Genomic DNA, 26,336 nt, shown 5'->3' on the forward strand with positions numbered 1-26,336 from the left:
TGCAATGCAATGGAGACCCTCAGCCAACACCTCATACCTTAAGTAATTGAGTGATCTGCAACACCACTGTCCCTTTGTCAGGGACAACTTAAGCACCTGCATCCTTTAACTGTTGAAAGATGTACTCAATCTCAGTGAGATGTTCTGAAAAAGTAGCACTCTTTATCAAGATATCTACATACACTAGAATGCCCCTAGCCTCGGCATCTGGAAGCGCCTTGTGTAAGAAAATGTTAAATTCTGCTGGGGAATTTAGATTTCTAAAAGGCGTCCTGTTCCAGGTATATTGTTTGTTGCCAAAGGTAAAAGTTAACTTGTATTGATCCCGAGGATGCATGGATTTAGGCTGGTGAAAAATTTAGAACCTCTTTTGGTGAAAAGATTATGGTCTAATGCGGCCATTGGCCACCGAGACAGTGGTAGCCGTTTGTTCAGCTGGCGATAATCCGGGGCAATCCTCCAGGTATTATTTTTCTTCAATAATAATCTTAATAGAAGATCCTGTACTTAAATTCTACCTGACCACTTACAATTTGTTTCTTTAACACCACAAATATAGATAAAGAGAAACAGAGGTGGGTGAATGACCAATAAAGGAGATAATAAAGTTAACATTTACCAGCACACTTTAACAGAAATTGGCAAAATTGTAATGTCTTAGTTTCCAACTGTATTGCAAAGGAGGAAAGGAAAGTTAATAAAATGTCAATCAAAATGGGAGCAGTCATTAAACCAAACAACTGAGTGACAGTCTTCCTTCCATTATAGTTAATGTACAATAACTGACTAATTTAAAATGTGTATATCTCATATATAGTCAATCCAGAAATCAGATCTAAAGTTTTTGCAAGCAGGTGATTCAAAAAGGTTTACCATATAACATCTAAATTTCTGCTTGCTTCTGACATATGTTTTCTAACTTATTGTATCTGAACTGATATTATTTATCTAAGGACCTCAGTATGGGGTATTAAGCATACCAATTACTTCCGGCTATTGCTTAAATAAACCCCAGCTCGTCACTGGTCCACTAAAATTGGTCTTAAACCTAATGAAAAGTTTTTTTGTTGTTATATTGTTTTTGTTTACTTTTGACATTAATGAAATAATAATTTACTTAGCTTTTTCAGCAAAGATAATGTCGGCTTCAGAGGGATGTTGCTTCGACATGAGTCATGTTTCACCGGCAAGCGGTTTTTTCAAGGATACCCCTGAATAGAAAATATGTTAAATTACTTTGAATCAAACCAAATGTATTCATGTTTATTGTTATCAATTTGTGCTAGGAGCAAGAGCGCTTTAAAATTCATATCTCTTACTGATGCTGTGCTGACATACCGACTGATCAAGGATTGTATATCCGCCAAGATGGTGTCTTAGCGTCCTGTTCTGAATTTAAAGGTCTGGTATTGACTGACATGGACCAATCAGGAAGAACGGACTCGAATTAAATAGTTGTAAATATTTAAATAAGAGTAGACCATGCTAATTCTGCATTCAATCTGTTCGGATTTACTGTATTAAGTGTATGAATCCAAAATTACTCACGATAATTAAGTAATTTGACAAATTATGGCATATGAACAGATTGCTAATGGCAACATTTGCAAAGTTATTAGAATAAAGATGTGTGACATGCATACAACCATATCACATAAGCAGCATAAAGATCTGCATGTACAGTCATAAACATAGGCTAAAAAGTGACTCTTCTCCTGGCTGCATAGCATGTGTCAGGGCTACCATCCAACTCAAGGTGTATATTTGATCCTTGCTGTTGATACTGGGATGCCTTGTCATCTATATTCTCAGGCATACGCACCCATTATAAGATGCTTGGGGAGAGACAATTGGAAGGAGGGTATGAAGAAAGAGAGGGTGTATGTTGAATAGAAAAGGAGAGAGCGAGGAAAGATGTTGGATAGAGAGACACACAGAATGGAAGTGTGAGAGAGGGAGGGGGAATGCTGACTGGAAAGGGGGGTTTAGGGGAGAAACTGGGTGGAAGGGGAGGATAAGAGAGGGGAGAAAATGAATGGGAGGGAGAGAGGAGGACATGATGGAGGGGGAGAGAGACGATATGCTGGATGGAGGGGAAGAGAGGCGAGACACTGGATGGAAGTGAAGAAAGAGGTAGGGGGAGAAACTGAATGGGAGGGAGGGGGAGACTGGATGGAAGGATTGGGGAGAGAGAGAGTTGGTGAAAAACTGAGGAATAGGAGGGTCAGGATGAGGGAAAAGGGATGGAAAGCTATAGGTAGATGCAGTAAAAAGTGGAAAATTGAGGACCATATAGTAAAATTAAATGAAGAGAGGGAGACAAACAAATGGAAGAAAGCAGAGAGGAAAAGATCAGTGCTGGAGATGGACGTAGTGATGAATGTGAAGAATACAGGAAGAGAGAAAAATGACAAATAGACATGAAACCCTGGCATGAGAGTTAAAATAGAGGAAAGCAAAGATTGGAACCAAAATGATTAGAAAGCACATTTTGTTTGTTGCTGGTGTGGTGTTTCAACCCTCTTCTGGTCACAGAGTTCACCTCTTACTCTTCCTTAAGTTGCACCTGTTCTGTCTTCAACTGTGCCTGCTTATCAATACAACAACAGTTCCTACTTCTGGCAATGTTGGATACCATTTCATACCAAGACGATAATGGCACTTGCAGCAACAATAACTGCCATTTCTTATCTATTTGGCAACAACTCCTGCTTGGACACCATTGATTGTCCTTTCTTACCAGTATGGCAGTGGATCCTACTGTGGATGACATTGAATACTATACACATCAATGGGGCAGCAGAACATACTTTGGACAATATTAAATACCATTTCATTATAATATGGCAGCAGATCCTACTTTGGACAACTTGAAATATCATTTTACTTCGATGTGGCGACGACTCTTACTTGGTCAACATTATTTGCCATTTCCAATCAATACTACTTGCTCGCTACGGGTAAGCCTTGCTTTGCATGTGTGCTGTATGCCTTTTATATATCTCTAAACTTCAGTGCGTTGTCATTTGAAATACTGAGGAACTATGTGTATACAGGTGGGATGCATCACAGAAACTACTTTCTTCTTTGTCTCCATCCGCTGGTTGATGGACATAACCCACAAGTCTGGACTGAACTGTTAGGACTAAAGGAAAGAATTATCAGGTAAGACATAATTTTTACTTTCATAATTCAGCATGGGAACTGGTCTAAAAATCCAAAAGAAAAGGGTTGGTTTTGTTTTCCTAAGAGGTGCAGGACCTCTGAACAGAGAGGATGTGATTATTTTTACCCACTGGTCTTGATTTTGGGTAGATTAATCTCCCTATTTGATAAGGACTCGAGTAGTGTGAACTATTATGGAGAGCAAGTACTGCATATCCCTGTTGGAATTTAAACTGTGTGAAATTGTTTGGCATCGAAAGTACAGTATTTGGCAAAAATTATGTAGTAAAAAAAAAAGTTGGTGCCGTGGAGTCTAATAACAGGTCTTATGATTCTGTTACACTGGTATAGAAAAGGTGTTTTCCTGTACTTTCTAATAAAGTTTACTGACATTTCCAGTGTGTAGGTATAAACCCAAAGAACACACACACACACACACACACACACACACGCAGTGAAGAGTGTCTATATGAATTAAGGGGAAAAGTGTCATCAAACTGCGGCATAAACACGTTTCTCAGTTGCACACAGTAAAAAAAAAAAAAAGTAATCCGACAACCCCCCCCCCTTTTTTTTCTTTTTGCAAATAAGTTTGTTTTTCATCCAATTTGAATCAAAAACAAGAACAAAAAAATAGCTTATCAATCAAACGTCCTTATATATCAACGTCCTTATGTACAAGTAGATGAAATCATTGGGACTTAACTCCATGCCCAGTTACGTCTAGAATGGTAGGTTCCAGCTTGTGTAACGGGTCCCATTTCACACTGCTTCAGGGAACCACACCGCAAAGCTTCAAGGTTTGAAAGCGTTCTAAGTGCTGGAGAGCAAGCTTTCTTGACCTCATTGTTTCAGGAAGGCCAATCAGATGCAAATTATTGTGTCTAGATCGATTCTCCGTTGACGTTAGATTCCAAGTCTGTTACTTTTTTCAGTAATAGCTGCTGCATCTGGGAAAACTGTTGAGCCTGATCTTCCAAATTGAAACTATCAATGCGCTTGCTTGCCTTTTCTGCCCGATCATATATTTGCTGGAGCTTTTTATCCAATGTGGCCTCTACCGCCACCGTCATCTCCGCTGTCATCTCCGCCACCCAAGTGGAGCCAACTGAGGTGGGGAGCGCTGATCCACCATTTTGGAGTCCAGCTGTCGTTTCGTTCCTCTCTGATGAGTTTTGAAGCCTTCTCGAATGCTCACCCTTCTGCCAGACTGCTTCGAAAGCATCCCACAAGGTTCCCAGGCAGGTAGGAAAATATCTTGGCAATTTAAGGAGGTTGGGGTCGTTATTTTAGCAGGAAAAAGAGAAGGTGCAGAGGAGCTACCCTGTTTAGTGTCCGCTCCTGCATATCGCATCATGTGACCTACCAGTTGTGAAATAGAAAAAACAGTCTGTACTGAAAATGAATGGTTAGGCAATTAATATGCAAACTAATTAAGTACTTGCCCAGTAATTCCTATTTCAGAAAACCTACAGAGTAACAGTGGTTCACAAGATCAACAGCTGAAAAGAGATCTAATGGTACAGCCAATGCAACATGTCCACTATCTTACATAGCGTGAACCTCACTAAGCAAAGATGTGATGACAGTTTCCATACTATGGCATGCAGATGTTTTCTCTGTGTGGTCAGCTAGCTGTGAATAAACACCTTTTCTGTCAATTTGGAAAGGAAACAGATTGGATACTGGCCTGTGATTGGCAGGCTGAACGGCATTGGGGTTACTTTTTTTTTTTTTTAATTGGCCAGTCAATCCTTTTTTTCCAGTCTTGGAGAAACTGACCAGAGAACAGATTATATATTACCAGCAAAATAACCAGCGGATAATATCCATGATTCAAATGCCTCAACCACTGTATGTGCCGGTTGTAACCGCTCAGAATCATGGGTGGTGTGGGATATAAATATTTTAAATAAATAACTTATGTATACAATCTCAATATGTGGTGTCTTTGGATTCTTATATTGTCCAGATGAAGGCAGTCCAGGATAAGCTTATGGTACATAAGAAGCTTGAGAATATTGAGAATGTATTGAGGCAGTCTAATCCCAGGTTTTTGAACTTTCCATAGAGTTGAGTTTCCACTCTGAGGGATTTATTTCAGAAGTTCTTGAAGGAGAATGTGACGTTCTCAAATTTAGCTTTGTCACTTATGAGTCAGATTTACTATCTCCCTGCCTTGACATGGTATTGAATAATATGAGAACATCAAGATGCATACCTCAGAATTTGAAACTGATCCAGGACAGCTCAGAGCTTTTATGGTATTTTTGAGAGAGATCTAATGAGGAGATATGTGCCAGGTCTGTTTTACTTGTATCTTTTGTGTTTATTCAAGATAAGGATAATGTTTTGTAAGCACACTTGAGAAACAAAAATTGTGAATTATTTCTTTTGGGTGGGGTGGGGGCAGGGAGGAGGTTTTTGTATTTCCTGATGTCCCCCCCCCCCTTTAAAAAAAAGTCTCAGGCCAGACCTAAGCAATGCCAGGAGACTGAAGATTTGGGAGCTAATTTCTTAGGTTTCTTTGTAAATATCAACTTTGATATCAGCATAACGTCTGCCTTTTTTTAACGCTCCCAATTTAATGTTTTAAATTTTTTTTGACAATATAGGAGGTATGAGGCAGTGATAGTCCTAAATGGATCCATATTACAACTTTAGGAATAGGAGTGGGTTGTAGTTATCTTTTATATTTTTCTGTTTAGTTGGTGGCCTGTTTGGAGATACGTTGACTGACACTTTTTGTTCCTTGATTCTGTCCCTCCTTATTACTAGACTTGACTATTGTAACATTGTCTACCTAGGTTGTTCATATACACTCCTTAAGAAACTTCACTCAAATTACTTCATCATGCTCCAAAAATACGATCATATTCCTCCACTCTTTAAGAAATCCCATTGGCTTCCTGTTGAACAAAATATCGTTTTCAAGACACTCGCTCTTGCTTTCAAAGCTTATCGCGTGGGTCATCCTTATTATTTAGCTAATCTTGCTGTCCCTTACTCCCCTGCACGTCTCTTTCGATCTTTAAATGACCACTGGTTATGTCTCACTAGTTCCCGTTTTGCTCACCTGGAATCTATTTGGCATAAGGTTTTCTTTTTTGCAGCACCATTTCTCTGAAACTCTATACCGTTTTCTGCCCATGCAGAACTGTCATTTAAGATTTAAAACAGCTGTCAAACCCTGGTTGTTTCATCAAGCATTTAGTCTAACCTATGGCTTTACCATCTCACATCCTGTTTCCTGCAATATCCTCCCTTTCCTTGATTTCATATTTGGATCTTTGTATGAGTGTTTGTGTTGTTTCTATCCTATAGATTTATTGGCATTCCTTTCTATATTTTTTCTTGTACTGATTTTAGACTTGTATACCGCTGTGATCTGCAAGTTAGCTAACGGCAGTATAACAAATGCAAATAAACTATAACTACTTAGGTTTTTTGTTTTGTTTGTTAAGAATGGGATATTTCCTATATGTAGGCTGCCAAGTTTTACCTTATCAGAATCTTCTTCATGATCATTATTATTAAATTTAATAATAAAAAATGAAACTACATTTTTATAGTAAATATTACAGTTCAAAATTTAGACTGGCCAGAATAAAAGATTTGAAATTAAGATCAGGCCCAGATGGACTATCAGGGGAATATTATAAACTAATATCACCGCAGGCACAAGCTCACCTGCTAACTTATTTTGAAGAAGTGATCGAGATGAGCGATCTACCCCCACACGCCAATGCAGCATATATAACTTTGATTGCCCCAGGTACAAATAAGTACCTGTATACAATATATAAGCTGCATTGAGCCTGCCATGAGTGGGAAAGCGCGGGGTACAAATGTAACAAATAAAAATTAAAATAAAATATATAACTTTGATACCAAAAGTAGGCAAGTCACCAGAGAGACCAGGGTCCTACAGGCCCATCTCGCTGCTGAACGTAGAAGTCAAATTATTAGCAAAAATTATGGCAGAATGCTTGGCGCAATGCTTGCCCGACCTGGTGGGCCATGACCAGGTAGGGTTTATCCGGAAAAGAAGGGCAGTACATAATGTTCGAAAGCTATTGGTAGCCCTGTCAGTATGCAAGGCAAAAGAAATACCGGCTTGGATACTAAGTTTAGATGCCGAAAAGGCTTTTGATCATGTTAATTTGGCAAAAGATTTGCCAAATCCCATTGCAAACTAGACCTATGCCCAAACAACCTGATGACATCTGCCCCTCAACAATTCATAAACGACATAACGAAACACCTGAACTACATGCTACAAAATGGATTCTTCCCGAAGGAAAAAGGAAAGATCTTACTCACCCCCATACCCAAAGACACAAAGAAGAGCGCTAGTGAACTAACTAACTATAGACCGGTAGCATCTGTTCCCTTAATAACCAAATTAACCGAAGGGTTAGTGACTACGCAACTTACAAACTATCTAGATAAATTTTCTATACTCCACGATTCCCATTCAGGGTTTAGGTCTAACCACAGTACTGAAACAGTATTAGTAACCCTCATGTCTAAATTCAAACAATCGATTACATCAGGTAAGAACATACTACTTCTACAATTTGACATGTCAAGCGCTTTCGACATGGTAGACCACGGAATCTTACTACACATCCTTGATTACTTCGGAATCGGAGGCAACGTCCTCCAGTGGTTCAAGGGATTCCTAACCGCAAGGTCATACCAAGTAACATCTAACTTGACTACTTCAGCCGCTTGGGTACCTGAATGCGGAGTACCACAAGGATCCCCCCTCTCGCCGACTCTATTCAACTTAATGATGATACCCCTGGCAAAATTACTATCGAATCAAAACCTCAATCCATACATCTATGCGGATGACGTAACGATCTACATCCCATTCAAACAAGACCTAAAAGAAATTTCTAATGACGTCAACCAAAGCCTCAAAATCATGCATTCATGGGCGGACGCATTTCGGCTGAAACTCAATGCAGAAAAGACCCAATGCCTAATACTAACCTCCCAACACAACAAGAAAGAATACACCGCCATCAACACACCAACTCTAAACCTTCCTATTTCAAAAACCCTAAAAATTCTTGGAGTCACCATTGATCGACACCTAACACTAGAGAACCACGCGAGAAACACAACCAAGAAGATGTTCCACTCAATGTGGAAACTAAAAAGAATAAGACCTTTCTTTCTAAGAAGTGTTTTCCGTAACTTAGTACAATCATTAGCGCTTAGTCATCTAGACTATTGCAACGCACTATATGCCGGCTGCAAAGAACAAATAATCAAGAAACTCCAGACAGCCCAGAACATGGCAGCTAGACTCATATTTGGCAAACCAAAATTTGAAAGTGCCAAGCCCTTACGAGAAAAATTACACTGGCTTCCACTTAAGGAACGAATCACGTTCAAAATATGTTCACTAATTCACAAAATTATCCATGGAGACGCACCAGCTTATATGTCTGACCTAATTGACTTACCACCTAGGAACGCCAGAAGATCATCCCGCACATTCCTCGATCTGCACTTCCCCAGTTGTAAAAGAATGAAATACAAATCAATGCACGCATCAAACTTCACCTACTTGAGCACACAGTTATGGAACGCACTGCCACGCAACTTGAAATCGATCTATGAAAGAACGAACTTCCGCATATTACTGAAGACCCATCTCTTTGAAAGAGCATACCAAAAAGACCAACCCAAGTGAATATACACTACACAACTCGCCTATTTAATTTCAGAACTGTTTCTTAAAATCTGCTTGTATACTACTACCTTGTTTTTATCATCATACTAACCAAAATCATGCAATACTAAATGTTTATATTACTAACACTCTTCCACTACTCATGATGTATTGTAAGCCACTTTGAGCCTGCAAAGAGGTGGGATAAGGTGGGATACAAATGCAACAAATAAATAAATTGGGAATATTTGGGTCAAGTACTGACTAATATGGGTATCACGGGATGGTTTAGGGGGGTATTAAAATCACTATATAATAGCCCTAGAGCCAGTGTAATTGTTAATGGGGGGAGGGGCAATGAATTTCAGATTAGCAAAGGAACCAGACAGGGATGTCCACTCTCCCTGCTCCTTTTTGTACTGGCATTAGAACCACTACTGAGAACTATTGTGTCCAACCAAGGAATTCAAGGGGTCACAGTGGCGGGCCGCAAATAAAAGTGCTGGCCTACGCAGATGACCTGTTATTGACATTAACGGATCCAGTACACTCCCTGGGCTGTTTATTGCAGGAAGTACAGAGGTTTGGGGAAATCTCTGGGTTTAAGTTAAACTTCACGAAATCTTGTATTCTTCCAGTGGGGGCGGAAGGGGTAGGGAGATGGACAGGTACACAGCCATTACATTGGACGGAAGAACCTATAAAATATCTAGGGGTTAAAATACTGGCAGATCTAAGACAGCTGTATAAAACAAATGTAGATAAATTGCTAAAAGAGACAGGAGACAGACTAGGCATGTGGGGATCCCTGCCCATCTCATTACTAGGGCGGATAGCCTTATACAATATGTGTATAACCCCAAAGTGGTTGTACGTTTTCTAGACACTACCGCTGTTTCTGACGAGACAAGATGAGCAGAAACTAAATAAGTTGATACAACGTTTCCTGTGGCGGGGGAAAAAACCACGCCTGCCAGTAACTACATTAACCATCCCGGTTGAATATGGCGGGTTAGGATTACTAAGTGTGAGGCACTTGATGGTGGCCTGTGGAATGCGACACATCAATGATTGGTTCAGGGGGACGGCAGATTTTTCTAACACAGACCTGGAGTTACAGCTGGAACCAAGGTGGCACTTCTCTAATTATCTACACGTAGGGGAGCATTGACTCCAGAAATTTTGAAATACGCAATGCTAATGCCCACGGTGAAAGCAGTATGGCAATGAATATGCAGGCTACACAAATTTTCTGCCAAGGTCACGCCCTTCTGGTCTATATGTGGCAATATGGACTTTTAACCAGGGCAAATATATGGGACATTTCAGAGTTGGAAGCGACGAGGGGTGATATACCTCCTCCAAGTACTCACCACGGAAGGCAAGATTAAGGACTATTCGTACTTGCAAAGGGAATATGGATTGCCTGACAAAGACAGATTTCACTACCAGCAACTAAAGCATTACGTGCATTCTTTACCGTGGGAAGATCTCACTGAGGATGTGCAAATGGAAATATCAGATGCATTTTCCCTGGCAGCTCAACAGGAGGTACCACTTACATTTCACCGCAGGCATATCAGAGATAAGGCCGCAGAACTGGATTACAAAAAATTAGCACAACAATGGAGTGCAGATCTGATGCAGGCAGTAACAGAGACACAGTTTAAAGTACACATTCTGACCATGAGGCGCTCCACTACAGCCGCCTTGCACTGGGAACAGCAGTATAGGCTGGCTGTGCGAACATATATTGCGCCCAGACAGGCCTTCCAAATGGGAGTGTCACCCTGGGGAGTATGCCCCAGATGTAATTGTGCTGGACCAACCTTGGGTCACATGATATGGAAATGCTTAGCAGTGGTGAAATTCTGGAAAGGACTACTTGTTTATGTATCCCAATTGTGGAAATCACCTTGGATTTATGATGTGGCGATTCTCTTTGGTCAATTCAGACTGAACAAACCGACACAGAGAGAATATACAGAGTTTGCCTCAAAGACAGTTATAATTGCTAAGCAAGTTATTCTGGCCGAATGGCTCTCTCCCAGGCCACCATCCATGCAACATTGGAGAACACTGATGTTGATGCGGGTAGAAAGGATGGGAGTAAAGAACTGGAAGTCAATAGAAAGGAAGAAATTTGAAGCGTGTTGGAGTCCCCTTTGGAATACGCTCCCGCAAGCAGCCCGCAGTTATCTGTTAAATTTCTAAATGGAGAGGCTTTAGAAGAAGGTGGAGAAGGAAATGAACAGGAGGAGAAGGGAGGGGAAGGGGGGGGGGTTTAGACTCTCGGGTTAAGGATTAGGTAAGTTTAATAGATTAAGAAGAGGGGGAGGGAAGGGGGGGACAAGGGATAGGGGGAAGGGAAAGGGAGGAGGGAAGGAAAAGAAAAACAAACTATGAATGTTCATACTTATAGATGAAGCAGGAATTATAGGTTGTGCACATATTAGTAAAGGGGAATGCTATTTACAGTGAAGATGGTTTATATTGATATTAATAGGTTGAATAAAAATTAGGTAGAACTGGTTACAAGGACATGGTAAAAGATACATATGGGTTCCTGACTTTGCACTCACCTGAAAAGCGAATGTAGCTGATGATAGGACACATGATCCCATAGTGGAAAACAAGAAGACTAAGACGGAGGTAAAGGTTTCAATATAAGAACAAGGGAACTAGATCCCATAGTGGAAAACAAGAAGACTAAGACGGAGGTAAAGGTTTCAATATAAGAACAAGGGAACTAGAGCTTTCAACCAGACTACACTGAACTGTAACAGACCTCATGCAGTATAATTATATGTGTTCCGATGTTGAATGTTGTATGCTTGAGCATTTAATAAAAAAGATTTAAACATAGACTGGCCAGAATATGTGCCCTAAGGATAGAACTTCCTTGCCTAAATAACCCAGCTTAAAACCATGAGTGAGCTCAGCCTTTCTGTTTGAATATAGAATCTGTCTCTGGATGCGCAGTCAGTAGTCAGGCTATAGTTCTTTAGAATAGAGCTTCTTAACCCTCTCCTGAAATTAAACTTAGCTAGTTGGTTTTCACGGTTACTGTAATATGCAGGAGAGAGATCTGTATGCAAAAGTTATTCAGTATATGCAGATAAACCCTTTGCAGATTCATAGTGATAATCCTGAAAATCTGAATGGTTATTTGTAACATAGTAAAGACCAGCATGGTCCATATAGTTTGCCAGTAAAGGTAACTAGTGTCGTACTTGCTGCTTCATACAGAACATTCAAATTATCCCTCTGTGCCCTTGATTGGCTATACTCTTGTAGGCTTTGTTTGAAGTTCTAAAGTCATTGTTTTCCTTCAACTCCATCTTCATGCTATATAGAGATTCTCTGTTTATCCAAATCCGTTTTGAATTCTGGCCCTGTTTATGTCTCCACCACCTCTGCTAGGAGGGTATTCCAGCCATTCACCACTTTTCTGTGAAAAAGTATTTCCTTTCAGCTTCATTTCATGTTTTCTAGTTCTATAGATTGAAAAAAAAATTGTTTTTCATTCATATCTTTCAACTATTTAAATGTATTTATCATATCTCTCCTGTTCCTCCTCTCCTCTACAGTCTACATATTCAGGTTCTCAAGTCTTTTCTCATAAGTTTTCTGATGCAGACCGATGCTGAGAAGCAAACCCAAGCACTAGAGGCCAATACTAGCCAGACTAGCACTAGTGTTTGCTGACACATGGTGCTCAGAGGTGCCTACTGTGGGAAATAAGGAGCTCACCCCAGATCAATGCAATTGAATTCAAGTGTAGTCAAAAGGTCATTTCCTATTTCCCCCTCCCCCCCGATGCTTAAAGAACAGGGCACAGAACAAGGGTGCCATTACTGCGGCAAACCCTACTCCAGCTCAGATCTGGCATTAGGTAAATCTTAGTTACCCTTTCTGACCCAAAATGAAGCAAAGGCTGAAGTCCCAGATCACACTGAGCAAAACAGTCAGTCCTACATTTCTGCAGCTTTAGGCCACAACTGAAAAAAATGTGTTTCATACACCACCAAAGGAAGTGAGGGAGGAGAATCTCTCAATGCCCAGTGCAAAGACAGCTCCCCTTTAACTGACAACCGGAAAAGCAAACATAGCAGGTCGATATCTTAACTTGAGGAACTGGCTCTGGTTTCGAGTTGGCTAGCAGCGCTGCAGTCCTGCTGTCTGGAACTGGTTAACCGGCACTTCCTCCTCCTCCTTCCCTCCTCTCCCCTCTGACATTCTGTGCATGTGCCAGGCACCATCCTCCCCCTAATTTCCAAACAACTTCAACACTATGAGCACATGTATATTTACATCTCATTAGAATTGGGCATTAGGGAATTGTTCTGCACATTGTTTCATCGCTGTTCATTACAGCACCAGAGTTTTGAGTATCGGGACTTGAAAGATGCTGAGAATTGCTATGAGGAAAGTGATGAGGCAAAAGCAGACGTGCTAAACAAATACTTCTGTGTTCACGGAAGAAAAGTATGGAGAAGGACCTCAAGTTGGCTGACAAAGGTATATTTGGGAATGTAGTAGAATGTAGTAGAATGTAGTAGAGTGGAGGAGTGGCCTAGTGGTTAGGGTGGTGGACTTTGGTCCTGGGGAACTGAGGAACTGAGTTCGATTCCCAGCACAGGCAGCTCCTTGTGACTCTGGGCAAGTCACTTAACCCTCCATTGCCTGCCGCATTGAGCCTTCCATGAGTGGGAAAGCGCGGGGTACAAATGTAACTAAAATAAATATCACACCATTCACAGAAGAAAGTGTTTATGAACAACTTGAAAAACTAAAAGCGGACAAAGCCATGGGACTGGACGAGATCCATCCTAGGATATTGAGGGAGCTCAGGGAAATTCTTGTGGGTTCTCTCAAAGATTTGTTTAATAAGTTCTTGGAGATGGGAGAGGTTCTGTGGGATTGGAGAAGAGTGAACATGGTCCCTCTTCACAAAAGTGGTAACAGAGAAGAAGTCAGAAACTACAGGCCAGTAAGTTGGTGATTGGAAAAATAATGGAGGCTGTGCTGAAGGAAAGAATATTAAACTACTTGGAATCAGCAGGTTACAAGATCTGAGACAATCATGACTTTTCCAAAAGAAAATCATGCCAAATGAATCTGATTAATTTTCTTTGACTGGGTGACCAGGGAATTGAATCAAGGGCATGCACTAGATATAGTCTACTTGGATTTCAGCAAAGCCTTTGACATGGTTCCTTATAGGTTGCTCATCAAGAAACTTAGCAGACTGACGTTAGGACCCAAAATGCTGACTTAGATTAGTAATTGATTGACTGACAGATGACAGGGGGTGGTGGTAAATGGAATTTACTCGGAGGAAAGGAAGGTGGGTAGTGGCGTGCCTCAGAGATTGGTACTGAGGTTGATTCTGCTAAATATATATTTGTGAGTGACATTGCTGAAGGGTTAGAAGGAAAAGTGTGTCGTTTTCCAAATGGCACGAAGATTTACAACAGAGTGGACACACCGGAGGGAACGGAAAATATTAGAAGAGATTTTAAACGTTAGAAGACTGGTCTAATCTTTGGCAGTTAAAATTTAATGCAAAGAAGTGCAGAGTGATGCACTTAGGGAGAATAAATCCAAAGGAGTGTATGTGCTAGGGGAAGATAAGCTTATATGCACAGACCAGGAGCAGGACCTTGGGGTGATAGTGTTTAAGAATCTCAAGGCAGTGAAACAATGTGACAAAGTGCCTGCTGTAGCTAGAATGATGCTGGGCTGCATAGAGAGAGGAATTGCTAGCAGAAAAAGTGAGACATTAATGCTCTTGCATAAGTTGTTGGTGAGGCCCCACTTTGAATATTGTGTTCAGTTCTGGAAGCCATTTCTTACTAAGGACGTGAGACGACGAAGTAGTCCAGAGAAAGGCGATAAAAATATCAGGATTGCGCTAAGAGACATAAGAGAAGAGACATGAAGACCTGAATTTGTATACCCTAGAGGAAAAAAGGGATAGAGGAGATGATAGACATTTAAATACCGGAATGGTATTAATCTACAAACAAAACTTTCCCAGAGATGGAGAAGTGGAGAAACTAGAGAGCATAATTTGAGGTTGCAAGGTGGACCACTTAGGAGTAACTTCAAGAAATAACTTTTCATGGAAAGGGTGGTGGATGCCTGGAATGCCCTCCCAGTGGAGGTGGTGGAGACAAAAATTGTGATGGAATTTAAAAATGCTTGGGCTAGATACAAAGGATCCCGAAATAGAAAGAGGATAGTATCAAAACAAAATTTAACACTTCAACAGTTATAAGTTCATTTAGGATGTGCAGGAGTGGTGCTTAAATTGGATCTGTGTCCAGCATATGGCAAGGCAGATCAGGATGGGCTGGAGTAGGTTTTAATGGCAACTTTAGCAGTGGGAAAGTGAGGACAGTGCTGGATGGACTTCTACAGTCTTTGTCCCATAGATGACAGGACAGATCAGGATGGGCTGGAGTGGATTTTGACAGCAGCTCCAGTGACTGGGAAGTGGGACCAATGCAGGGCAGACCTTTTTTTACGGTCTGGGCCCTGAAAATGGCAAGGACAGATCATGAGCAAGTATGTGTATTTTATACCGTATTCAAATCGTATGCACATCAATGGAAGAGGGGAAGACATTGTATAGTGGAACTTAAGCAAGTAAAATGTTGTAATAATACTATTGGACTGTTGTTCAAGTAATGCTTTGATAATGAATGTAACTGCTGGGCAGACTGGATGGGACCATGCAGGTCTTTATCTGCCGTCATTTACTACGCTACTGTGTTACCATGTTAAACCTCAAATTCCCGCAAGGCTGGCTTTTAGTGATTCAGATGTATGTTTAAACTGTAGTTTTCCTAATGGGACTTTGGGTATTTTCCCCTCCTTCACAATTAGGCATCCCAAGCAGAATTTCTTATGAAAATGGTAGTAGTGTCTGCCATATTAGACAGTCAAAAGATGCCTTCAAGCGGTACACAAGTTGTATTACTTTTTCTCTAAGAATATTTTGTCAAGCCCTCACTTGGGGGCCACATACTTTTTTTTTAAAACTTAAGCCAATAAGAAGTATACCAACACAATGCATATATATTTTTTCCATCCTAACCATCTGATGGTTTGAAGAATTTGAGGCATAGATCTAGGCATGAGACGATTAGATGTTTATCTTCTTTAGTAGACTTATGGGGCCTGTTTGCAAAACTCTACTACTCTAAGTAGTCAATGCACATGAGTTGCAAAAATTAGTTTATAGTAACTGTTGAGACATGGCCAGCATCTGCCCATGCAGTTACCACACAGGGCAGACATTTACCGCATGCTACATGCATTGCCTATAGTGCAGCAACAATCGCACTATCAGCAATGCCTTTAACACCTCCTCCCCCCACCTCCTAGGACCCTCCTCCATGACATTCATAACAAAACCACCTGACATTACACCTACTCTTAACACCTAAAATAGTAGCGCAGCACTCCTCTGGCATCTTTAAGAAAAGCCTAGGGGTTTCCCTGGTGTCTAGTGGGGAGTAGGAGCGATCCCAGTCACTCTGGCTCTGTCAAATACTTGGATTCGAAATGGTGCCTCTGACCACTGTTGGCATGTGTAACCATTCATAGAATGTTGCATGGCTGTATATGTGCAGCATCTTAGAGAGAACAGTGTTTGTTACATTCTGTTTATTATTTGTCATGGCAGAAGCAGGATAAGTGTACATACAATGGTCAGTTTCCAAAGTTCAAATATTTGCACAACACTCTGATTACTTTTCCCCCTGTTTGCTAAGCCACTCTAGTAGCTGCCATACACTAATGCCGACACAGCCCATTCACGCGGCATAGCTTAGTAAACAGAGGTGGGGGGGGGGGGGGGTATATGTGATACACTAACAAAACTGTCATTGTTTACTGTGAGAGCTAGCATTTAAGGGAGCACTTGTAGTACTAGAACACATTTTCTTAAGTTATATTCCAAGGAAAAGTATTACCAAAAGTATTTTTATAGTGTGGTGTAAAAAAAAAAAAAAAAAGGAGAATCCCACGTTAATTACTTGTAACATGGCGACAGGTTCTTGCAGGGAATCCCAGAACACATTAGCAGCTATTAGATTGGGTAGAACAACCTTATGTTGAATTAACTCATGCTTTATTTAACATACACATATTTGCTGGTAAAACCTGCCATTTATTCCAAGTTCCTGTCTGCTGCTGCATTTGGTTTAAACTGTCAATGCAAAAATCCATTATCCAAAGCTATGTTTTTTTTTAAATGATATTCAAGAATATAAATAAGTTAAATAATGGTAAAAAATGACTTAATTCTACAATAAAAAGAAAACAAAATATAAATTATTGAATTGCCTCACTCTATTTACAATTTTAAATTTTGCTATTTGGATACATTGCATAGCCTGTCTCTTAAAAAACTTACAAAACGTTCACCATTTGAATGGATGTTCAAACATTAAGCATTAGCTACAATAACTGTATTTATTGTTGGAATAAAACCTTGTCTATATTGAGAGCAAGTAGAAACTATATCAAGCACTGTATCAAAATAAAGAATAACGAAACAACTGTAAATGCTTGTAAAATCTGAAGTGAAATAGTTGCTGTCAGAATAATTTTTGTAATATACATCATACTTCCAAAGGCCTTACTGGAATTTGTCTTAAATGTGACATTTTTATCAATTAGTTTTTATGTATCATTCCATTGCCCTGTTAAACCACAGTAGTGTTCAAATGTTACCTTCTCAATAGTGGCTTATTTGGAGTTTTGAAAAAGTTTCACCTTAAAAAAAACAAAAAGTGCATACAAGCCCGATACTAGAAACCTGTATACAACAGATAATGCAGAGTATTTCATGTTTAATTTCTAGCCCTTTTATTGACTGTTTCATACTAGTAGCCATTTAGTTCCGAGATTGTTGGAGAAGCAATCTCAGAAAAATGTTTCTTAGCTTTTGGATCTTCAGTTTAAAAAAAATTTTTGTTTGATGATCTTTAGATTGAATGGCCCATTCTTCTTTTCTGAACCTGGGCCACATCAGAATTCACTGTGTCTAGTCATGTGGAAACCATTTTTGTTCGTCACTCAGTCTATTGGTCTGATCATCATCTGAACTGTTTTAAGTGAATAGGATCCTCCTCGATACTCAGCCCAGTAAATTCCATCTTGATGCTTGCTCCGGTAGTGACCCCCTCTGTACCACACCCCATTAAGATTGGAATGTGCACAGGCATTGTACCACCAGCCTCCTTTATGAAAGTGAGCACAATTTCCTGAAAAGAAATAAAGTATGTAAGTACTGAATTTCAGAGACTTTGGGGGTGAATTTTCAAAACAATTAGAGTTGCATAGTAACCTATGGAACTTTGTAAGTCTAAGTGCTTTGAAAATGAGCCCCTTTATCACACATAAATATATCATTTTACAGAAGTAGGTTGATTTTGTTTCCTGTGACAACTATGCCAAATAGTTAAGGGAGGTAGAAGGGTGCTGCATTGTTTGAGGATATAAACTATCACAGGACAGTTGTTGCATTTTTGGAAAAGGTAAACAGAGGGCCTCATTTGCTAATGTGCCCATAGTAAATCCATTCAGAATGATGGAGCTTGTATTTTTTTTAAATATTATTTCACATTAAAGCACATTAAATGTGCTCTTATATTTAATTTTTCAAGTGTGGTACAGTCCCTATATTCTAGTTGATTTTCTTACCTTAAATGCTTGGATGCAGTTCATTATTATTTCATTCACAATCTGCTTTTGTTCATATAATCTGTATCTGTGAGTTAAAACTGTCCTGAATGTAAAGGATATTGATGCAGTGCTCAAATGCTGAAAACATTCTGTTTTTACCTCATGACTCAAACTATACGTGTTGAAATATTTTTTTTGTGCACACTAACATGCATTACTGCAAACCTAGATTTCATGTGACAGAATTGTGTTACATTATCAAGTAATACTCAAGGAACTGTGCCATTGGTCAGTACATAAATAGAAAAATTTTATGGATATATGAACCATTTCTGAGTTATACTCTCCACAGTTAATCTTACAGCATGGCAACATTTCTGGTTATGTTCGATGGATGGTAAAATTCCTTTCCAGCTCCAAGAAGATAGTCAAAGTGCATTAGCACAAGTTTAAATCATATGGTCTTCAGTGAATACGTCAAAGTAGAAATCTTTGTGATGGTGAAACTGCCCCAGTTTGTACTAAATCAAACATTTTTTGTTTGAGTCATGGGCTAAATATATTGCTGTAAGTTAAAAGATTAGTATGTTCATGATGATCTCATATAATCAATCATGATTGGCTTTTTTTGGATAAGAGTTAGAAAAAAAGGAACAACATTCTCAAAATATATTACAGATGAAGTTACCTGTGTAACTGTCTCGGTCTCTGTCCAATGTAGTGAATTGTTTCCCATTATGCCACACCATAGAGTCACCAGAATTGCCCTGGTAAGTTCCAAGACGTAATTTATAAAATTCATTTTCTGGTTCAAGGCGGAAACTGCTATATTCTGCATAGACCTTTTTGTTGCTCCAGTCCTCTAGTTCAATGAGCAGTCTGTAGTTATCCTGGTTAGTCAGCATGTAAATGTTTTCTAGTCCTAGCCAGTATTCTCCATCAATGTTTCCAAAGCCTTTCTGTTCAAGAAAAATCAAAGCTGTGATGGGTAGTTACAATGTTTTGCCGATTTAATACTTTTAATGGAAGAGGTTAGTATTATAAAAATTCTGTTTTAGATTTTTTTAAACTTTTGTTTTCTTTTCTCCTTGTCTTGTGAACGTTCAGGTCTGTCTGTAGCATTCTGTACTGTTCTATACTTGATGGTGTGTTTTTTTGACTACTTATTCTGTATGGTGAATACATAGTCAAACAAAACACACTGTCAGTAAATACCTTTCAAGATATACAAATAGAAAAAAGCTTTACCCACAACATATAAAATCTAAAAAGAAAATTGGATTATAGCACACTCTCTTCAAATCAATATCACCCCCCCAAAAAACCCCCCAATGTTTTTACACATAAATGAAGAGTATCATAAATGTAAACGTGGACCCACAACTCGGTTATAGGGCTTTTTATGAGCCATCCTATTTCAAGCCTACAACCTCAAGTTCTAAAGGCTTACTGTGCCTGCTTCCGGTTGGTTCTGTCACAGCCTTGGTAGCAACCAGTGAAAAACAGTGAGATCAGAAAATTATTTGACAATTCCATATTACTACTACTACTATTTAGCATTTCTATAGCGCTACAAGGCGTACGCAGCGCTGCACAAACATAGAAGAAAGACAGTCCCTGCTCAAAGAGCTTGCAATCTAATAGACAAAAAAATAAAGTAATCAAATCAATTAATGTGTACAGGAAGGAGGAGAGGAGGGTAGGTGGAGGCGAGTTGATACAAGTGGTTACGAGTCAAAAGCAATGTTAAAGAGGTGGGCTTTCAGTCTAGATTTAAAGGTGGCCAAGGATGGGGCAAGACGTAGGGGCTAAGGAAGTTTATTCCAGGTGTAGGGTGCAGCGAGACAGAAGGCGCGAAGTCTGGAGTTGGCAGTAGTGGAGAAGGGAACAGATAAGAAGGATTTATCCATGGAGCGGAGTGCACGGGAAGGGGTGTAGGGAAGGACGAGTGTGGAGAGATACTGGGGAGCAGCAGAGTGAGTACATTTATAGGTTAGTAGAAGAAGTTTGAACAGGATACGAAAACGGATAGGGAGCCAGTGAAGCGACTTGAGGAGAAGGGGTAGTATGAGTAAAGCGACCCTGGCGGAAGACGAGATGGGCAGCAGAGTTTTGAACCGATTGGAGAGGGGAGAGGTGACTAAGTGGGAGGCCAGCAAGAAGCAGATTGCAGTAGTCTAAAAGAGAGGTGACAAGGGTGTGGATGAGGGTTTTGGTAGAGTGCTCGGAAAGAAAGGGGCGGATTTTACGGATGTTGTAAAGAAAGAAACGACAGGTCTTGGCGATCTGCTGGATATGATCAGAGAAGGAGAGAAAAGAGTCAAAGATGACCCCAAGGTTTTGAGCTGAGGAGACAGGGAGAATGAGAGAGCCATCAACAGAAATTGAAAACGGGGGGAGTGGGGAGGTGGGTTTGGGGGGAAAAATGAGAAGCTCGGTTTTGGTCATGTTTAATTTCAAAGATATTAGCTATCTTTGAAGGGGACAGTTATTCAGTGGGAGATAACTGGGTAGAACTTGTCCTTCCCAGTTATCTCCCTGAATGAGGGGCCCTTTTACTAAGCTGCCCAAATGAGATTACCGCCAGGCCAGCGCACCCCCTGGTGGTAATTTCAGATTTGGCATGCAGTCATAACGCCTGGCTGAATTGTTTAATTTATTTACTACTACTACTTAACATTTATAAAGCGCTACCAGGGTTACGCAACGCTGTACAATTTAACACAGAGGACAGTCCCTGCTCGAAGGAGCTTACAATCTGAAGGACAAAAAAGTGCAGTCAATCAAATTGGGGCAGTCTAGATTTACTGAATAGATGAATAATGGTTAGGTGCCGAAAGCGACATTGAAGAGGTGGGCTTTGAGCAAGGATTTGAAGATGGGCAGGGAGGGGGCTTGGCGTATGGACGCTGGGAGTTTATTACAAGCATAGGGTGAGGCAAGGCAGAAAGGGCAGAGCCTGTAGTTGTCGGTGGTGGAGAAGGGTACTGAGAGGAGGGATTTGTCCTGTGAGCGGAGGTTACGGGTAGGAGCGTAGGGGAGATGAGGGTAGAGAGGTAATGAGGGGCTGCAGATTGAGTGCATTTGTAGGTTAATAAGAGAAGCTTGAATTGTATGCGGTTACCTGATCGGAAGCCAGTGAATTGACTTGAGGAGAGGGGTGATATGAACATATCGGTCTAGGTGGAAGATAAGACGCGCAACAGAGTTCTGAACGGATTGAAGGGGGAGGGATAGATGGTTAAGTGGGAGACCAGTGAGGAGTAGGTTGCAGTAATCATGTCGAGAGATGATGAGAGTACGGGTGGTGTGCTCAGAGAGGAAAGGGCGAATTTTGCTGATGTTATAGAGGAAGAAGCGACAGGTCTTGGCTGTCTGCTGGATATGGGCAGAGAAAGAGAGGGAGGAGTCGAAGATGACTCCGAGGTTGCAGGCAGATGAGACGGGGAGGATGAGGGTGTTATCGACTGAAATAGAGAGTGGAGGGAGAGGAGAAGTGGGTTTGGGTGGAAAGACAATGAGTTCAGTCTTGGCCATGTTCAGTTTCAGGTGGCGGTTGGACATCCAGGCAGCAATGTCGGATAAGCAGGCCGATACTTTGGCCTGGGTTTCCGCAGTGATTTCTGGTGTGGAGAGAGAAAGCTGGGTGTTGTCAGCATAAAGATGATATTGGAAACCATGAGATGAGATCAGTGAGCCCAGGGAAGAGGTGTAGATTGAGAAAAGAAGGGGTCGAAGGACAGATCCCTGAGGAACACCAACAGAGAGCGGGATGGGGGTAGAGGAAGATCCATGAGAATGTACTCTGAAGGTATGGTGGGAGAGATAAGAGGAGAACCAGGAGAGGACAGAGCCCTGGAATCCAAATGAGGATAGTGCGGCAAGGAGTAGATTATGATTGACAGTGTCAAAAGCGGCGGATAGGTCAAGGAGGATGAGGATGGAGTAGTGACCTTTGGATTTTGCAAGGAACAGGTCATTACAGACTTTAGTGAGTGCTGTTTCTGTCGAGTGTAGAGGGTGAAAACCGGATTGCAGCGGATCGAGGATGGCATGAGAGGAGAGAAAATCAAGGCAGCGGCTGTGAATGGCGTGTTCAAGTATCTTGGACAGGAAGGGTAGGAGGGAGATGGGGCGGTAGTTGGAAGGACAGGTAGGGTCTAGTGATGTTTTTTTGAGGAGTGGTGTGACTACAGCATGCTTGAAGGTGTCAGGGACAGTTGCAGTGGAGAGAGAGAGGTTGAGGATATGACAGATTGGGGGGGGGGGGTGACAGTAGGAGAGATGGTGTTTAGTAAGTTGGTGGGGATGGGATCAGAGGAACAGGTGGTGCATTTCGAGGAGGAAAGAAGGTGGGCGGTTTCCTCCTCAGTGATATCAGGAAAAGAGGAGAAGGAGGCCTGGGTTCGTTGGTTGAGGGAGTGGGTTAAAGGGTGACGAGGAGGAGGTGGCTTGGTAGTGAATTCGAGGTTGATCTTCTGCACCTTTGTCGCGGAAGTAGTCAGCCAGTGATTGAGGAGAAAGTGAGGGTGTGGTGGGAGCGGAGGGCAGTTTGAGGAGGGAGTTGAGGGTGGCGAAGAGACGACGAGAGTTGGAGCCTAGAGCATTAGTTAGTTGGGTGTAATAGTCCTGTTTGGCAAGGGATAGGGAGGACTGTAAGGAGGATAGCATGAATTTGTAATGAATGAAGTCGGTATGGGTGCGAGATTTCCTCCAGAGGCATTCAGCAGATCGGGCGCAGGAGCGAAGGTATCGGATATAAGGTGTCAGCCAGGGCTGGGGATTAGTACGCCTTGTGGGACGGGGGATGGATGGTGCAAGGGTGTCCAGAGCAGAGGAGAGAGTGGCGTTGTAAGCAGAGACAGCCTTGTCGACAGACTCGGAGGACATGATGGAAGGGAGGAGATTAGAGATACTAGAGGATAAGGTGGGAGGGTCAAGAGCCTGGAGATTCCTGAAAGTAGTGGTTAGTGTTGGGCGGGACTGAGGGGGAGGGGAAGTGTGAAGGTGATCAGGTGATGATCGGAGAGAGGAAGAGCTGAGGTGCAGAATTTGGAGGGTGAGCAGGTAGAGGAGAGGACGAGGTCAAGACAATGGCCAATTTGGTGAGTAGGGGTGGTGGAGCTCAGCTGGAGGTTGAAGGAGGATGTCAGAGTGAGGAACTGAGAAGCGTAAGAGTCGGATGGGTCGTCAGTGTGTATGTTAAAGTCTCCAAGAATGAGGGACGGAGATGAGGGTTCAAGAAAAACGGAGAGCCAGGCATTGAAGTCGGTAAGGAAGGAAGAGAGGGACTTATCGGGGGGGCGGTAAATGACTGCAACTCTGAGTGGCAGCGGGTAGAATAGACGGATGGAGTGAACTTCAAAGGATGAGAAGCAGTGAGATTGCGGTAGGAGGAGGGGTTGAAAACTACAGGATGGCGAAAGTAGAAACCCGATGCCACCTCCACGGCCAACTGGGCAGGGAGCGTGGGAGAAAAGATAACCTCCATGGCATAGGGCCGCGACTGACGCAGAGTCGTCAGGAGTGAGCCAGGTTTCAGTTAGGGCGAGCAGTTGAAGGGCAAGGGAGATGAAGAGATCATGGGTGAAGGAAAGTTTGTTGCAGACCGAGCAGGCATTCCACAGGGCACACGAGAAGGGGAGGTGAGGGGAATAGAGATGAGATTGGAGACATCCCGGAATCGTTTGCATGGATAGGACGAGGACAGGTGTGGAGGACCAGGATTGGGATTAATGTCCCCAGCGGAGAGCAGGAGAAGGAGTAAGAGAGTACGAAGAAGAGTAGGAGAGGTACGACGACAGCGACGAAGGCGAGATGTACTCAGATGGAAAGGAGATGGATGAATAGAAGGAAGGAAATGTTTAAGGTTGAGAGCTGAAAGGAAGAGGAAAATAGAGATGGTGAGATGACGAATACAGATGGTGGAAATTGTGTTCCTGCAGTGTACAGTGGTTTAAGATGGAGAAACAAATTAGGAAGGGACCGTGCCAAGAAGAAAAATTGTACTGGAGCCATAAGTAGTAACTGGGAGAAAAATAGATGTAAAGAGGCACCTAGAGCAGAGGCCCTGAGTGGATCGGAGTGGACCTGGGAGTCACCCCGGATACAGCTGTGAGGAAATGCAGAAGGGCTGCAAGTCCTCCACAGCACCTGGTGGGAGCACTGGGCACCTAGAGCGGAGGCCCTGAGTGGATTGGAGTGGACCTGGGAGTCACCCCGGAGAAGGCTGTAAAGGATATGCAGATGAGCTGCAAGTCCTCCACAGCACCTGAAAGGCAGCTGGTGGTAGAGCTGGGCACCTCTCAGCTGAGGAAGGCTTACCAGGGGTTAGGCCAAAGCCAGCATTCCTCCCCCTGAGGGTCGCATTCCTCCCACGCGCACCATTTCCAGCGGTAATTGGCAGTTGGCGCACGCTGACTGGTCACCATGCGTGTAGTGCGTGAGTCCTTATTGCTAGATCAATGGGTGGCATTGAGAGCTAAGGCCGGTTTTAGACGCGCGTTGGTTTCAGTTTTACCGCATGCCCTTTTCCCGTCACATTAAAAAAAAAAACCTTTTTTGCAGACGCGGTAAAAAGTGGCCCGACGCGCACCTAATACATGCACCTACACTGCCGCAGGCCACGTTTTACAGCGGCTTAGTAAAAGGGTCCCTGAATGATCCTAGTGGCACATAACTGGAAAGGCCTGCTAAAAATCTGTGAAATATGCTGTTGCACTATCCGGTTAGTGTTGGGGCAGTCTAGGGATGGAGTCGGTTTGGAGCCAGGAGTTACCTGGTTAGTGCTGATTTTCAGTTCCCTAACTGGGTAACTAACTTCTGGATTAAGTTATAGGCTGTGCTAACTTTATCTGGTCATTTAGCCAGGCACTGGTCTGAATATCACAGGTACCCAGATAAATGCCAGCAGCCTCTGCCTACCTGGATATCCAGCATCAGTATCTGGATATGGCCTGAAACAAAATATCTAAGTATAGAAAAGCCCATGGTGACCAGCATTTAAAAAGCATGTTCACAGCCATGCACTCAGTATTGCCCCCAAAAAGGTTTCTTCACAGTATAACCAGTGTAAAGTTTGTGTGGTACTATTGCAACACTTCTACTGTTTTTTTTTTTTTTTTTACTAAAGATAGTTTGTTCTTCAGCCAGAGTAATTCTGAACCTGTAAAAGCTCTTACCAAACCACTTGTTTGTACCCATTGGCCAGGAAAGGGTGAGTTGTATCTCTTGTCAGAGGAAGATTTCAACCATTATAGACATTTTCTGTTTGGTTTAAAATGCTTAAGTAGATTGTACACTCTTGAAGAAAAATAGTTTTCTAATAAAAGAGCTCTCCTCATTGTTTGAGTTGTTCAGGTTTGTTTCATGTTTCTACCCTTAAATCTACTACACCAGCACCACTCCGGCAGAGCCCTTTTAATAGAATTTCATGTTTAAAATGTCTGACTCTATACTGTAGGTTCTGCTTTTCAGTATAGTGCTTCTGTCACATGCTGTTTTCTGACACTGTGCATCATAATACATTTCATAGAAGTTAATGGAAACCATTTTGACCATTGGGTTTATGGTTCTCAACAGATCTGATATATACTAACATCAATGAGTTTGTTAACTAAGCCTTAAGTTACATAGAGAAAATAGAATGTTGGGTATCATTAGGAAAGGGATGGAAAACAAAAATAAGAATATTATTCTGCTGTTGTATCTCTCCATGGTGCGACCGCACCTCGAGTATTGTGTTCAATTCTGGTCGCTGCACCTCAAAAAAGACATAGTG

The 26,336-nt window shown here is 41.7% G+C and overlaps 2 protein-coding genes across 7 annotated transcripts in view; one reads left to right on the plus strand and one right to left on the minus strand.

Moving 5' to 3' along the window:
• The window catches only part of RALGPS2 (Ral GEF with PH domain and SH3 binding motif 2), a 677,704-nt gene that overhangs the window by 228,568 nt on the left and 422,800 nt on the right, over positions 1-26,336 (plus strand). The gene's annotated exons all lie outside the window — the stretch shown is intronic.
• The window catches only part of ANGPTL1 (angiopoietin like 1), a 122,489-nt gene continuing 112,669 nt past the window's right edge, over positions 16,517-26,336 (minus strand). For all 4 annotated transcript variants that reach the window (XM_030206443.1, XM_030206441.1, XM_030206440.1 and 1 more), the window contains 2 exons: positions 19,245-19,515; positions 16,517-18,135 (listed from right to left, as the gene is read on the minus strand). In XM_030206443.1, coding sequence (XP_030062303.1) covers positions 17,948-18,135; positions 19,245-19,515 — 459 coding nt within the window. In that variant the 3' untranslated portion in view covers positions 16,517-17,947. The remainder of the gene's footprint in view (positions 18,136-19,244; positions 19,516-26,336) is intronic.

The sequence above is a fragment of the Microcaecilia unicolor genome, chromosome 6, assembly GCF_901765095.1.
Source record: "Microcaecilia unicolor chromosome 6, aMicUni1.1, whole genome shotgun sequence".
In the NCBI taxonomy this organism is placed as follows: Eukaryota; Metazoa; Chordata; class Amphibia; order Gymnophiona; family Siphonopidae; genus Microcaecilia; species Microcaecilia unicolor.